The sequence below is a fragment of the Lepisma saccharinum genome, chromosome 1 (assembly GCF_977018435.1).
Source record: "Lepisma saccharinum chromosome 1, izLepSacc3.1, whole genome shotgun sequence".
NCBI classification, from domain to species: Eukaryota; Metazoa; Arthropoda; class Insecta; order Zygentoma; family Lepismatidae; genus Lepisma; species Lepisma saccharinum.
In genome coordinates, this window is record NC_139229.1 from 119295090 (window position 1) to 119311838 (window position 16749).

Genomic DNA, 16749 nt, shown 5'->3' on the forward strand with positions numbered 1-16749 from the left:
TTATTTAAAAATTACTGACAATTTGTTCATTAGTGTACATATAAAGGTATGACATACGCTCAAATTTTCCGAATGCTGTATTTGTATTTGGTCCATCCCGCATCTATAGGGCCAATGCTATAAGCAAAATTGCAGATATGCTTTACGTAAGCTTGTAATGCTGCTGCTCTTAACATTATTTATTTTCTTGTCCCAAGAAGTATCAATCTGCTTTCAACGAAACTTACCATGTTTGTAGGAATGCTACAGACTTTTTCATTTACTTTGGTGTATTATGGGGGCGACACAGGGGTGTGCCAATTTTAAAAAAAATAATTTTCTTCCTTTAACACTCATTATTGGGAGGCACAATATATTTTTTTACTTCTGCTAAGAGCCCTGTGTTTAAGAAAGAAAGCAAAACTTATTTCATCTCTGAATGACAATTAATTCTAGGCCTAACTGTTTTTTTTGGGAGGGGGGACAAATTTGAAAAGATCCCATCTGCAGAGGCTTTCCATGCATCAGAGGCTTGTTCGCTAAAGGTTAAACCTATTTCCACTCCAAATACTGTGCTAAATATCCAGAGTAATTCAAAATAATTCATCCAGTTACAAATTACTGCATTTTTGGTGTTTATGAAAAGTGAGCTTATAGAATAAACTGAACAGTCCAGGATTTTGGACAGCGCTCCTAGCGGCATAGATTTCAATTATCGTTTTCCGGGGCACTTCGCAAAGGAAGGCGTGGCCTACACCTACCTACGCTGCAGTGAAGGTCACATGCTAGCAGAGAGAGGAGGGAAGAGTGTAATGGATTTGAGTGCTGATTCGGGGCTAGCTCCCTTGCGTCGCGTTCGATCTCGCGTGTTGTTCTGTAGTGTTTTGGTGGCTTTCATTCGCTATGTTTGAGTGAGTTTGGCAGGGTTGATGTTCGAACACAAATTGATGAAGGACATAGGCTGTCAATTACAAGACACAATGAATTTGTCCGGAAAAATAGGCATATATTAAATAGAATTATCGATTGCTTAAAATTCTGTGTCGACATGAACTTGCTCTACGAGGACATAATGAGAGAGAACAATCTTTAAACAGAGGCATCTTCCCAGATTTATTATCCCTTCATAGAAGAGGGAAAACTAAAGAGGGAACTTCGTGTTCTTTATTGTAGTGAAGAGTTGAAAAACATAAACTCTATCAGTAGATTGCATTCATTTTTTATTTAAAATTATTTAGAGGGTACCTTTTCAGAAACAGTAAAAATTACAAACATAGTTTTAATAACTCCAGTGGCAACAGCTGAATCTGAACGATGTTTCAGCACATTGAAGCGTATTAAAACCTGCTTAAGAAATGCAATGGGACAAGACAGACCAAATGCCTTGGCACTTGCTTACAATAGAGAAAGAATACATTTCAAACATAGAGGGCTTCAACGAAAAAGTAATAACAAAATTTGCTGAGCAGATGAACAGGAGTCAACGTTCGTAGAAAGGTATGTTTCACAACAATACCTGTTTCTTTTGTAATCATGTGAATTGTCATTATATTTTTAAATTCTTTAAAAAAAATGAGTCCAGTTTTGTAGTCTAGAAGAAAAAAATACATTTTTTTTGTAATTCATGTGAATTGTCATTATATTTTAAATTCTTTAAAAAATAAGCCCCGGCCAAATTTGAGGCCACGAGATGCCACTGCTATTCAGTGGTGCTGGCATGAGCATCCTGGTTTGGGTCATGCGCTGCCGGGTTGTGGTTGGGGAGCTAAGACGTGCTGCTTGGTGCTGTGCAGTTCCTGTTCTGTGTGTGGCTGGAGGGGGGGGGGGGGGTCGAGTATACATACCACATCTTTTCTTTTCTGGGATCTTTTTGAGGATGGGGTGCCAAGTCAGTTGTGTCTGTCCATTGTCCAGGTTCAGTGCTGGTTTCTGTTGGATGATAGCATGGGTTTCTTTGACAGTGTTTTCTATGACAGAGCCGGTTGGGTGAAGTATGAATGTGGAGGTGTTGAGAAAGGCCTGATTTTGGTGTCTTTTACGTGTTCATCAATCCGTTCTTGGACAGTGCAGATGGTTCTGCCAATGTAGGTGTTGTGACATTGGCATGTGGCCTTGTAGACACCAGGGGATGCAAGTTTGGGTAGGTGGTATCTCTTGAAATTGGGATATAGGTTTGTGTGCCAGTTGGATGTTGAAAGGTTTGAGGGTCTTGGCAAATTTGCCTGATGTGGTGGGGTGGTATGGAAAAGTGATCTGTTTGGGATTTTGATTCAGGTGATCTCAGTCTTGGCGGTGTCAGCTGGGTTTCTGCTTTTGCACACCACATGGATAGCTGGCATTCGGTGTAACTGTTGCTTAGTCCTATTTCAGTTACACATGCTATTTCATCATGGAGGTTGTCGTCTGTGCAGCTGTGTGTGAAGGCTTTTCTGTAGAAGTTCATCCATACTCCAGCTTTCTGTTTTGGTGGGTGGTTGGATTTGGCATGGATGTACTGGGTACCCGAACCTGGTGTGGCATCGTTGGATGCTTAGGTCGAGAAAGTTGAGGCATAAATTTCACCATTGAAAGGGAAGAAAATGGCTGCCTCAACTTTCTCGACCTAAGCATCCAACAACACCAAGACAAATTCATCACATCCGTATACAGGAAACCAGGTTCGGGTACCCAGTACATCCATGCCAAATCCAACCACCCACCAAAACAGAAAGCTAAACATGGATGAACTTCTACAGAAGAGCCTTCACACACAGCTTCACAGAAGACAACCTCCATGATGAAATAGTCCTATTTCAGTTACGCATGCTAAGCAACGGTTACACCGAACGCCAGCTATCCATGTGGTGTGCAAAAGCAGAAGCCCAGCTCAGACACCCACGAGACAGATCACCCTAATCAAAATCCCAAACAGATCACTTTTCCATACTGCCCCACCACATCAGGCAAATTCGCCAAGGCCCTCAAACCCTTCAACATCAGACTGGCACACAAACCTATATCCCAAATCGGAAGAGCCCTACCCAATTTCAAGAATCACCACCTACCCAAACTTGCATCCTCTGGTGTCTACAAGGCCACATGTCAATGTCGCAACACCTACATTGGCAGAACCATCTGCATTGTCCAAGAACGGATTGATGAACACGTAAAAGATGCCAAAAAAGAAACCAAAATCAGGCCTTTCTCAACACCTCCACTCCTCAAACCACACCATCTCCACATCCATACTTCACCCAACCGGCTCTGTCATAGAAAACACTGTCAAAGAAACCCATGCTCAAAAAGATCCCAGACCAGAAAAAGAAAAGATGCGGTACGTATAATTGACCCCCCCCCCCTCCAGCCATGCAGGGAACAGGAACTGCACCCCAACTAGCAGCATGGCCCCCAGCCCCAACCACAACCCGGCAGTGCCACCTGACAACAGGAAGCAGATGACGCAAACCAGTACCTAGGTATACACAAGCCAGCGCCACCGAATGGGAGAAATTGCAACTACCGCCATCCGGGAACAAACAAACCAGTGACACGGTACCATCTTCGCTGCAGATGCCGTACTCTTAGTGAATGAAGAGGGTCTTCGAAATTAATAGAATTGAATAGATACCGATACCACCATTTGCCGATTCAGAGAGAGATACTTGTATAATTCCAGTATAAAATAAAAGGGTTAGTTACAGAGTCATAATAACTCGTCACATCACTAGGCACATATTTAGAAATATGTAATTTGGGGAGCCAGTCCGAGCCAAGTGTCTCAGAAATATAATAATATTTTTTTTTTCTATTTAAAACGTTAATATAATTATTTGTAATATGAAAATTAATTAATTAGTATGTAATTTCTCCGATGCATATGGAGTATTGTTGTATGTAACCACAGACTAAGAAACACAGGAAAGACAACATTAATACTTATTTTGTTCTTTCTATCTAGACTAAAAAATATTGTTATTACATAAATAGTAAAAAGATGCTATAAAATCAAAGATAAAACAGCAAATATTCATCATCTAGCTTACGTGTAGTTAAGACCACCAAAATTTGTGTAAAAACAAGTCATGACAAGGAAATTTATGTCAAAGAAGTAAAAAAAAAAATATTTATTGAATAACAAAAAGAATGACATTTGATGAAAAGTAAAGTTCCTGACAAATATTTCATGTACATTATTGTAAGTAGTGGTGTACATAAACCTTTAGAGGGGCACCTCCGATGGTGTCGCCATCTTCTTGTAATCAGTAGATCGCAGGTTCGATACTCAGTGTAGGCACATAATGGTTCGGTCCCACTTTAAAATGTAGGTCCTGTCCCAATTAGCTTATCTTTCTTAGTACTGTCATTCAAAGCTGTATGTTCTCAATCTAATCTCGGTGGAAATTATTGATGTATTAATTTGCTTTATTTTATTTCACTTTTTGTGCCACTTTTGGCTAATTTACGAAGATGGGGATGAGTGATGATGTGATGAAATTGATGAATGGACACACTCAAACATCCATGCCCAGGCCGGGATTCGAACCCTGGCATCATAGCCCGATGTGCTTACCACGGGGCCGACTTTCGGTGGAAATAAATAGCCATCATTGGCTGATACCGGCAGTCACACGAAATACAGAAATGAAGAGGATTAGTATAAATTGCTGATTCCCCTTTGCGCTTGAACGTAGATAAAATAAAGCTAATTTCACTGTTACCTTCACCCTCTTTTCCAAGAACCCTGCAACTACCTGACCTGTCATTAGTGTGGCGGGTGGTTAAAAACCTCCTAACCTATCTTACCACCACGAGTTTCAAGCAAGAATTCACAATGAATGGTTTATTTCCCACAGTGTTAACTAAGCAGTTACATGCCTTCATAGTCACGTTTGGGTTCATCTTTCACTTACCCATGCCTTTGATGTTGCCATCTGCTTCCCAGGAGGGTGGGGGTTTATGATCCAGTGTTTCTAGGAAAATCTAAGGAACTTCCTGTGCTGGTCTCCCAATGTGTCACAAGGAAGGGTGAACGAACTTTTAGAAAGGACAAATGTTGAGACGAGCTGTTGCCTTTGCCCACTCTTCTATAGCCACTGAAAATCTTTGGTATCGTTAAAAGAAAATCAACCGGTATCGGCCGATACAGCCCTAGAATTTAAACATTACATTGTGCAACACAGAAATATGATGTTTCAAAATTTCATGTAAGTAATTTTAAACCGCGTTTACCACATCCATCATGAAATCAATGAATAAGACAGGAAGAAGATACTATTTTGTAAAGTATGAACACATACTGAAATGGAATCATTTTTATCATTCTTGTGACCATTTTCTGCCCAATGCAAATTACATTAATAAAGTTTTATCTTTATGTACAGTGGAATCTGACTGGAGATGTCACACTTGTTGCATACCTGATAAGGCATAAGCAGCAAGTGTTATATTTGAGGAACACATTAGGAAAATCTTTTGTTTTTGTTTGTGCATTTATTTAACTTGCAGCTATAGTTCACTATGTTTAATTACAAGGTGCAAATTTAAAGAAAACTGGACAAGGAATTACTTACGTGAAATTTAAAAGATTTCGTAATTCCGCGTTGCACAATTTAATGGTTCAATCCTATTAATTACGAAGATCCACTGTCTTCATTCACAAAAGGGTACGGCGTTTGAAGCGGAGATGGTACCGCGAATGTACTGACGCGGTACCATCTCCGCTTCAAACGCCGTACCCTTTTGTGAATGAAGACAGTGGATCTTCGAAATTAATAGGATTGAACCATTAAATTGTGCAACGTGGAATTACGAAATCTTTTAAATTTCACGTAAGTAATTTTAAACCGCGTTTACCGCAACCACCATGAATGGACAAGGAATGTTTGATGCTCACACCACTTCATTAGATATGCAACAAATTGTAGCAAACTTGCATACAATTTGTTTTACATTGTTCCTAAATGCTTTCTACACTTGCATAGTAATTGGAATATGAACAGGATTTAGAATAAGTCATACCTGGTCTACTGTTCTGTAAATCTGTAGTCCAGGCCCAAAAGCACCTGGTTATATCATTTCCAACAAACTGTCCTTGGTATATCAATTATGACAGGTCTGCTTTCCTTCCCCCTTCAGGGTTCTTGCATATTATGTGCCCACATATTCCACAATTCTTCACATTTTCTATTACACCCATTTTGATATATCTGTAATATAGATGATTCACTTAGATCTCAGTTTTATGTAAAAATAAAAATGTTTTTCTGAATTTTAGTTTAAAGTGTATAACCTAATTTACCTTTAATATTCTCTGAACCTATTGATGATATTTTATTTTTACCAGGTGAAACACTGTTGAGTCCTCTAGTGATGTGTGGTCCCCATGGATTGAAGTTTCAAGTGCCAGTGGAGCTGAGATTGCCACACTGTGCATCAGTAAATCCCGAAAGCTGGAGCTTCGCACTAAAGTCAAGTGAGACAGAGACCGGAAGTCCAAAGCAGTGGCAGAATGTTACTTTAGCCAATGGACAAACAGGCTACGCAAGCAGTGTGGGTGCCAACAGTGTGTCTGTTCTTGTTGACCATTTCTAATCCCTCTTTTCTCTTTTTGATATAAGTGTTGCTCAACTGTGATGGTCACAAACGTACAATGTGTGCAATACTTGATGCAGATGCTACATAATTATATTGTGTACATTGTAAAAAGATGTGTGCATGTATACATACCTTTGTGGAAGGAAGTGGGTTTTTAACATAAACACGCCCATTAAAAAAAAAAAACAGTAGTGGTTTGGAAGGCATGGGAAATCGATTGGATTATATATAGTAGCCTGTGCTTTGATACCAGGAATGGATGAAACCTCAATTTCTCTACCAAAGATGATTTCATTCTACTTTAAATGTATTCATTTACATTGTTCTTTCCATTTTGAATTTTTGTTCCCTTGAATTATATTATGGTTTCTTGCATGGTGCAGTTAATAATTCTCGGCACCAACTGTGTTCAAATGATTAATGACTTTTTATATTGTTGCGTGCTTTGTATAAATTATGTGCCAGTTATGAATAATTATGGTGGCTGGGAAGGGTATGCAAACTGAACAAATGTGATTATATCAACGAATAAATTGCCATTGATTTCAAAATAATGTGCCTGGTAAGATGGCTCAGTGCAGTCTTTTCATCTTTTAAGATCTCAATAACTATTGCAGGTTGACCTTGCTCCATTAGGTTCCCTATTAAAAAGTAACAGTTTGCTACATGGCAGAACTGCCTGTGTGGTAAAATTAAAGCACAGCAGTACATACTTTTACCCACAATTTCAGGCATTATATAAGAATATATGTATGTTCTGCAGTACCTGTATTGTTCAGGTAGTTTGTATGTCCAGTACATGTTATAAAATATAAATGTATTTCGAGAATTTTTTGTTGAATTTTTGATAGTTGTTGAGTCATATATTACAGATTGGAGAATTAATTGTACAGTACACTATTTGTAATCCATAATCTGTAAATAGAACTGTGTTTTATCATGTATAGTGTGATTAAAATTGTCCATAATTACAACAGGTGCTTTTACTGTCATTAAATCTTTATGTACAAAATATGGCTCATTAAATCCATTAAGCAGAAGTTACATTTGCAAATGAATTAACTTCCTTCTATATTTTTGCACAAGGTGACTAGCATCAGGATAAACTTCCCAAATTTCTTATGGTGTACACGTTTTCTTTCACTTACTTTTGGAACTCTATATCAGTCTAATCTTGTCAGATCTCAACCTCCGAAACTGATTTTCTTCAGACAGTTGAAGAGAATACAGGAATGTGTGCTGAAAAATAAATTCATATAGCCACACTTCTAAGACTTCACACTAACCAGTATAGGCTGAGAATTAAAGTACACATGCTATGACATTAGTAAGTATGATCATTACTAGAGTCAGGATTTTAAATAGGCAGGCAAAAATGGTACTAACAATTTGAAAAATAGAATTCATGACCAACATTAATTTTGAATAGCATAATAATGAAGAATCACTTGCAAGGACACACTGTTATTTTCTGTTCACTGATTTTCAGTTGAAGCAGAGAGAGGAATGAAGAGTGCTTAATGTGGTCTCTTTGAAGGTCACAAAAATTTTGTCCTAGAACTATGGTTATTCAGATTAGTATTATGGTCAAAGGTGAAGAAAACTGTAGTAAAGGCTGTTTGTGCACTTGTGAAGAGACTTCCATTTGAAAGCATATCTCGGTTGTCACTAGGGGTGTGAGAGATCCTGAAAAGTCAGCACCGAGATCAGGGAAAAAAAATCCCATCTTGATCCGGACTTAGGGGAATGATTTTTGGGATCCCGAACAGTCGGGAAATTCCAAATGGTCATTTTTAAAAGTGCTTAATTCTTGATGTTTCCTGCATTGTGTCTGACACCTCTCAGAAATTGTTAGTTTTCATTCCAGAAATGCAAATAACAATCAATTAAGGAAAAATGACATAGAATTCGAGATTTCCAGTGTTGGGAAATTTTTTAACATTTCTTCTGAATTTTTTCCATTCCAACCAAAACATTTCATTCCCGCACACCTATAAGAAGCCACAGTGGTCTAGTCGGTAAGGCATCTTACCACAAAGACCTGGGTTCAATTCAGGTTTGGGTTATCTAAGGTCAAAATTTTTCTGGCCTTGTCCCTGCATAAAATGGCTCTGAGGCTTACCCAGTCTCAAGTCAATGGGTACCAGGGGGTAAATGTGGCTGGAGTGTGGTGCTGATCCCATCATCTCCAAAATTACAGTGATCGAGAATATGTGGGGCCCTACCCTCACATCTCCTAAATGAGCCTTCATGGCATGGTGCTATATACACAGGGAACTTTTCCTATACCTTACCACACACCCTAAACAAAATAGAAAGAAAACTTTTCCAACTTGATTGGCATGTCGCTTCAACACAAACTGCCAACCTTACATCCCTTAGCTCTTCCCAAGATAGGGACAGAAATAAAAGCACCTGTCATGGTGCCATAAATCATTTCAGAAGACTATTAGAATATTTTGTGGAGAATCAATTGAAATACCCCATCCTCTTTGCAACTTTCTACTAGGGATGGCCAAAAAAATCCGGAATCAGGATTCTGGAAAAATTGAAATCCAGATTTGGAAAATATACTATCTGGATTTCAGAGAGAATCCAGATTTTGGATAAAATCCATATTTTGGAGGCAATCTGGATTTCGGAGCGAGAGGAATTATGGAGGCAAGACAGGTTCTGGAAGGATAATGGATTACAGAGGGAAAACGAATTTTGGAAGGAAAACTGATTTCGATCCATATTTTTAAAAAATGTCTCATGAATTTAACATTATACTCTAATCTACCAACCCAATGTCAGACTGTCTTCCACGTAGTACACCCTGGACTGCATTTAGCAGACTAACAAGACTATGGCATCTGGACTTGCAGCCAGTACAATCCTATGTGGAGCTTTTTTTGTGGTGTTGTGATCTGCCCATGTGTGTGTGATTGTCCCTTCGTCTGCTTCATCTTATCACAATTCATCCTCATCTCCTTGCAATTAGCCAAAAGTGGAAGAAAAGTGAAGTTAAATACAACAAATAAATCAAATCAATTAATGTAATATGTCATTCAACTACTAAAGTATGGGCTAGGATAAATTTCTTCTTAATTTAAAGGAATAAGATAAATTATCCCCTGTACAGTCACGGACACTTCCATTAACTTTCAATGGAATCATTGCAACCCACAGGTGTCCATGACTGTACAAAGCAAAGTACATACTGAGCAATTGAAGGGCATCAGGGAAGGAACACATAAATGAGAGAAGTATGGAGGCCATATCAAGATTCACACAGGAAAGATAGATTGATTGAGTTGGTGTTTTAAGTCCACTTTATGCACAGTAAGGCTAATCTGGACTGGACCTACAGTTTAAAGTGGGATCAGACAGGAAAAATAGCCAAGGGGCTTTACAACAGGTGACAACATCGGTTACTTTCGCTACTTTTTTCTAGACTGGAGGGGATAGAGAGAATTTTAATCAGAAGATTTGGTGAACAGATTACCCATGCATACAGATGTGTCTTTTAAAACACAGAGAGAGGGGCAGGGGAATAATACAAGCAGGGAAAAATGGTAGAAGGGAAAAATAAGATGTACAACAGCAATCATAAAAGGTGAAAAAATACAAAGGAATTCGGGAGAGGGTGAGGAAATATCTGTGTGAAACTCAAACTTTATATCTGCCAACAGCCAGTGAAAATTTTCTGGCACCGCCCATGAAAGAAGCTGACTGTGCTTAGTAATATAGTAGATTTCCCTTCTTTTATGAAATTATTGCACTAGTTTATTTTTCATTTTTGACCATAATATAATTGGTACAGGTTAACAAGAAGTTGGTACACAAGATCAGTTCCTCAACAATCAGATGTAATCTGAATATTTTTTTGTACGTATGATACGAGAGCATCAGCAGCGCCAGTATTAATCATGTAAGTGTGCTGAGGGGGTGTGGAATGAAATTTTGGGGGTGTGATGCTGAAAATAAAGAAAACATGCATTCTTTAGCCATTACATCAAATACCAATGAACATTTAATAAGCTTTTATGAAAATATGCCAATGAAACTGAAAACTAGTAGTGACTTGTTTCAGTTTTGTTTGTTTCGGCCACTACAAGCGCATATCTTGCAATTTTAAATGAACAAAGCTTGTTTATGCAGGCCAATGACCATATACTGTCTCCTTAAAAAAAAAAAGCAATTTTTAACAAAAAAAAATAGGTCTGGTGGAAGAAAGATAACAGCCACTAATAACTGTAACCCCCCCCCCCCAATAGAGGAAAGCAAATGCAGGTTCTCTTTCAGATTTGGATCAATGTCTGTTGTCTACAATGACAGTGGTGTTACTTCAACTTCACGACAATTTTTTAGTAAATCATACATAATGTAACATGGCAGATGAGGACGAAAATTATGGGGTGCTGAAAAACTCCTTTGCACCTTCCCTCCCGTGCCACCCATGCATGAGAGCAAGAAAAGTTTGGTCAAAAGCACAAAGAAATATATATGACATTTTGTGTTGTATAAGATTTCATTGTTTGATCATAGATTATCATAGGTTAACAGTATTATCTCCGTAAATGATGTCAAGGTTTTGTTGAAGGCCTGAATCTTCCATTAGATAACCAACACCTCTCAGGAAACTCATCTTGATATGAAGACAACCCGGCCTTAATATGGGCTGCTTCAGTGGACTATCCAAGTTCTCATTGGCTACAAAATATTGGTTGATCAAATGTGATGATGTTTGTGTGATTTACCTCTCTGATTGCCCACAAATATAGTGCAATGTGGATTGAACGTATATCTGGAAGTAAAGCAAGCGCTGGTCTCCCTGGATGATCACCTTTTTCCATTATTTGCCGCAGGACTTGCCACAGATGGACTCATGTTTGTGATTGCCCATTCATCCGTCCTTATCTTTGTGGTTAGCAAAAAAAAAACAAAAAAAAAAAAAAAAACAACATAATTTAAACTAAAACAAATCAAATCAATCCGAAAAAGCCATAGCCAGAGGCAAAAGGGGTCATTTCATAGTTTATGCAGCACTCTTCATGCTACTTGAAGCAAAGTGCATTGCAAATGAATATATTTCTGAGTTATGTACGTTCAATAATTAGATGGCCTGCTAAATTTAGAAGTAGACCCTAATGTAAGTTCAAGCTCTGAGGTGTTGAAAAATCTTTGTCTACAATTGGTTCAACTCTGAAAGATAACATGATACTGTTGCCCTGTGGCTGCAATACATTAGGATGCTCGATATTCTTCGGAATTTCATTAAAGCCAAGCGTATTGGCTTTAATTCCAGTCGTGAAATGAACTGTCCTTCATATATCGTGGTGGGATCTTGTGCAACAGAAGTTTGTCAGTTTACATTGATAAACCGATTTTATACAGATTGTTATTCAATGGAGATAAGATGCACGTGGAATGTGGCAACACCTTACCCAATAACTCGCAGTGACAGCCTGCAGTTTTCACGGTTTAACAGACATTGCTGTGTGCAGTGTTGCTGTGTACAGCTTTACTCTGTTGAATAAAAATCTGTATAAAATCGGTTTCGCAATGTGAATTGACAATGATAATGGATTTTAAAAACAGATGCAAAGAGCTTCAAAACAAGATCAATATTGTATTTGTAGGACTACCCAATACGAAGAAAAAGTTGTTTCACAAAATTGATAAGAACATTATTTTGACAAATTTTAAAAATCTGAAAATGAAGAGTTGTGTTTAAAACCTTTCTGCCTGCACTATCCTAAAATTTCATCATGATCAGACAAACAGTTTTTAATTTATAGAATTTCAACGAGAGCGATTGTTTGCAAAACTAAAGAAAAGCCCCTTTTTCCTCACAACAATAAAAAATATACAAAACAATTGGTACACTTAGATTAACACAGAATTGAATAAGATACATTTTGATGTAACTTGTTTTTATGTATGCTCCTGGTTAATTGTTAATTGGAGTCCAAACTCTAGTATGTATAATATTTAATCTGATAGTAGTGCTTTGAACAATCAATTTGCACCCTGCTTGTAAGGAAGCTACAAACACTCAAGTGACTACATACTACTTGTTAACAAACATGGCAATTCCCCACTGAAGCTGTCACTTGTATTGTGTGAATAAAAAGCCGATCTACCTTTTTAATTGAACACTGATGAACACATCTCTCTAAAAGATCACAAAACTAGCAGAGTAAACAGCATAGTATTGCTGTTTTTTTCTTGTACACCTCCATCTCGATTCCAGGTATGGTGGAGACAACTTAAGCTAGGAACTGCTGGAAGAAAGAAGAGTATTTAAAATTTCTGAATAACTGAAAACTGATCAATACCAGGTCAACTTAGATCATCATCTAACATGCAAGTATGGAGTTATTCGAAGTTACATGCTGAAGAAAGTCACTGAACAAGCACAGCAAAGCAAACTTCATCAGTAACGTTTAGTGTCAGCAAAAAGTTTAAGGCACATGGGTGGATTAAAATTTTTTTGGTGCATCGGTACTTTAGACCATTTGGCACCCTTCATTGTATGCAGGGAAGATCCCCCTATCTAAAACCCTTACCTCAAAATTAAAAAATGGATGTAAAACTGCAAGTTGTAAGTAGACTTGCATAGGACAAACACAACACACTTCAAAAATGTAAGGAAAGTGTAAAAACTAACTCAAAAACAGTGAAAAAGGCCTGCTCTTCTCAAAAAGCTAAAAACATTCGCTAAAACACTGTAATCTTCTTCCAACAGAAATTAAAAATTGTTGGAAAGGTTTAAACCCTGTCTGAGATAATTAAAATCTGCACATTCAAGAAGAATGTGCCTAACACTTAAAATAATGTTGCAAGTACAGCACAACGGAGAGTCCAGTACTTGCAGCCAATGACGATGTGTGAGACGGCTGTCTGATTTGGAGCTGCATTAAGATGACTACTTCTCAGCAGGAGGAACAGGTCAAGGATGCCAAGCACCAGTGATGGCTTGATAGATCGAAGCTTGTTCCTCCTTACCTCATCACACTCTGTCTGCTACTTGTCTAGAACAGAACAACGAAAAACATTCTGCAGGTCCCCAGAATGATTGTGAGGTCTTCCACATAGAGAAGACCATATACAGGGGCGACAATGTTTGCCATAACACTGTTCACATCTATGGCAAAAACAGAGTTGCACTAAGTACGCTGCCCTGTGGGACACCATTCTCCTGTAGGTGAGGTTCTGAAAAGGAGTTCCCAACACGTATGCAGAAATATCAATTGGATAAGAAGTTTTGAACAAAGTGGCCACAGACACCCCAAGAATGGAGCTGCTTGAGTATAGAAAATCGACATGTTGTGCCATAGGCTTTTGGAGGTCAAAGAAGACTGCAACTAAATGTTCCTTGTTGAGGAAAGCATCCTGAATATGAGTTTCCAGCTTAACCAAATGATCCAGCGTGATATGATTGGAGCCAAACTCGCATTGAAAATTGTTTTGCTTATCAAGGAGTTCTCCTCCAAGAACCAGGTGAGATGTCTGTTGACCATGCACTCCATCAACTTGCATGCACAGCTAGTTAAGGCAATGGGTCTGTAACTGGCTTCTTCTATCTGGCTTCAGGATGGAAACAATAATAGCCTCTTTCCAGGAGGAGAGGAAAAAATCATCCAACCAAAGCCTGTTGAAGACTGTGAGAAGGAAATGTATAGCTGGGTTACGTAAATTACGAAGCATCTTATAGTAGAGCCTGTCCACTCTTGCAATCCCGAAACACGTTGTCGAACTCCCATTCACCATTGTAGTGATTGGTGTTATTGCTTTGGGAAACAAGTTTAGATTTTTCTTGTCGTCCCTTCTCATGGCGAAAACATGGATGGTAATTATTCGAGCTGGATGCATTGGAGAACTCCATGGCCAAAATAATTGCAATGTCTCCAGAATCAGTAGGTAAAGTGCCATTATGTTGTAGAGCACTCTGTGGAGGAGTGGACGCACCTCCCTGGATGAGACATACCTTGGTCAAAATGGCTTTTGACGAAACCAGCTTTATCAGAGAAAACAGATATTGGACCCAGTGCACCATCAGATGAGCTAACGGGCATGCTTAATGTGGAAATGCTCTAGGTTCATGGCAGTGTGGTTTCAGATGATGATCTGCGAGTCATCCAAACCCATGCAGACCGGTGAATCGTTGCCTAGATTATTGTTTGGAGTAAAGGCATGTTCAATTGGCTCTGATTTGATTTTATGCTTGAATCTTTCCACTTTTGGTTCATGTCTTAAATCTTTGGGCAACTTATTATACTATTCAAGTCAACTGATGAATTTTTTTGGTCCCTTCATTTGAATCTTATCTTCATCTCTGGTGTTAAAACTATTATTCATTAGTTTTGAAGGTATTAATGTTTTCTTTCATGTATACCAGACTCTTACATGTATTAAAATCAGGACACGCAAAACACCAAGCAGCATGAAAATAAAAGGTCATTTTGAAGATATCTCATTCCTGATGTGAATAAAAAAAGGGGAAGGTTACTTATAAACACAAAACTCGAAGTAAAAATTCATTTTACATGAAATCAAGAATGTTGAAGACAAGTTTGACCAGCTTTGTGACTGACCATGAGCAGTCAACTCACAATCTACTCATTCAAGATTCCTGGCTGGACCTCCAACCAGGAAATGAGAGTTTATCATAGGCCTAGCAAAGGGTGGATGAAGGAGGTGACTGCCCACGGCTTCACACATGAAGGAACCTTGCATCCAATGGAGCTTTTACGAAAGTAAAATTGTAATAAATAGAAGCAAGAAAAATAGATGGAAAAGGCTAATTTTGTGGGTGATAGAACTACAACATTCTGTTATCCAGATATAAATTCTGGTTAAGTGTATCAATTTGAATGAATACATCAAATATTAATCATTTAAAATAAACCAGAAGTTAGCAGTCTGATTTTAGAAGCCACGCTAAATAAGCTATGAATAAAATAATTTTTCATATTGAACCTGTGATTGTTTGTGTTATACATTTTAATGAAACTGAGAAGTGATAGTTTACACTTGCACTAAGCAATAAATGCACACTGAATGTTTGCACATTGTACACTGTAACAAGCGATTTGTAGCATTTATTCATTTTGTTGGCTCTCCACAGTATTTGTAGTCCACTACTGTGGGTGGGTGCATCCAGATAATGGTAAATGTTGTAGTGATAGTACAGTTAAGGCGAGGAGATACAATTCGCACCAATTGTGCATTTATTTCAGTATCACCTGAATGGGCACTGCTACTAAAACAAACCCTGGGTGTATCCAAGAGTATGAATTTCTCTCCATGTTGCAAGTGCAAACATTTTATGATGTTGATTATTAAGCTGGACACGATGTTTCAAAAATATGATGAATAATAATTTTCGGAATTCCATGTATTCCTTATGAGGAATCAACTTCAACATCAAGTTACGGCTAATCAAATGGAAGTTTCGACTTTTCCGCTGGTGAAATTCATCTTCAAAATGCCCTCTTTCCATTGACATCTCTTTCTATTCCATCGGAAGTTTTATATTCACAAGAGAAGAATCAAATCATACTCTCATATGATCAATGCTTTTTTCCTTGCCTCCTGGCAGTGTTGCCAAACCTGATGGGCATAAAAGAACTAAATTACACCTTAAATGGAGTTAAAACTGACTCTCATGGAGCCAAATTGACTATGGCTGGATAAAGTGCCTTCTAGAGTAATGTTAGTTGTCAAAGGGGTGGGGCACTGCTATTATTGTTAACTCTAAATTGATGACAATTTATTCTTAGTTTTCAACATCTAGATCCGGCGGCATCGCCCATCTCAATAATCCACCGATGGTGGTATGAAATCGTAAGTAAAGAATTCCCTGACGACAATATTATGTCAATTTCACATCTAGCATTGTGCTATAAAGAAGTAGCTGGGGAGATAAGAGAGAGTGGGGCGACTCAGTCAATATAACAATATCACGTCACGTGCAAAATGTATAATTATGACGAAAGGTGGTCTATGTGGGTCGGAACCAGAGATGGCATCATAGTGGGGGCACGGGGGTGGGCGTCCCAGTTCACAGCCGAACGAGTGCACGAAAGACTGATTGATTTAGTTTATTTTACTTCGCATTTTGTACCTCTTGGCTAATTTGCGAAGATGGGGATGAGTGATGAAATTGATGAATGGACATTCGCAAACAACCAAGCCCGAGCGGGATTC

At 38.3% G+C, this 16749-nt stretch overlaps 1 protein-coding gene across 10 annotated transcripts in view; it reads left to right on the forward strand.

Moving 5' to 3' along the window:
* The window catches only part of LOC146000248 (tight junction protein 1-like), a 424918-nt gene extending 417332 nt beyond the window's left edge, over positions 1 to 7586 (forward strand). For 9 of the 10 annotated variants that reach the window (XM_083137760.1, XM_083137717.1, XM_083137677.1 and 6 more), the window contains one exon: positions 6302 to 7586. In XM_083137760.1, the coding sequence (XP_082993886.1) occupies positions 6302 to 6549 (248 nt within the window). In that variant the 3' untranslated portion in view covers positions 6550 to 7586. The remainder of the gene's footprint in view (positions 1 to 6301) is intronic. The other variant, XM_083137752.1, reaches the window with a different exon arrangement.
* The last annotated feature ends 9163 nt before the right edge of the window (positions 7587 to 16749 follow it).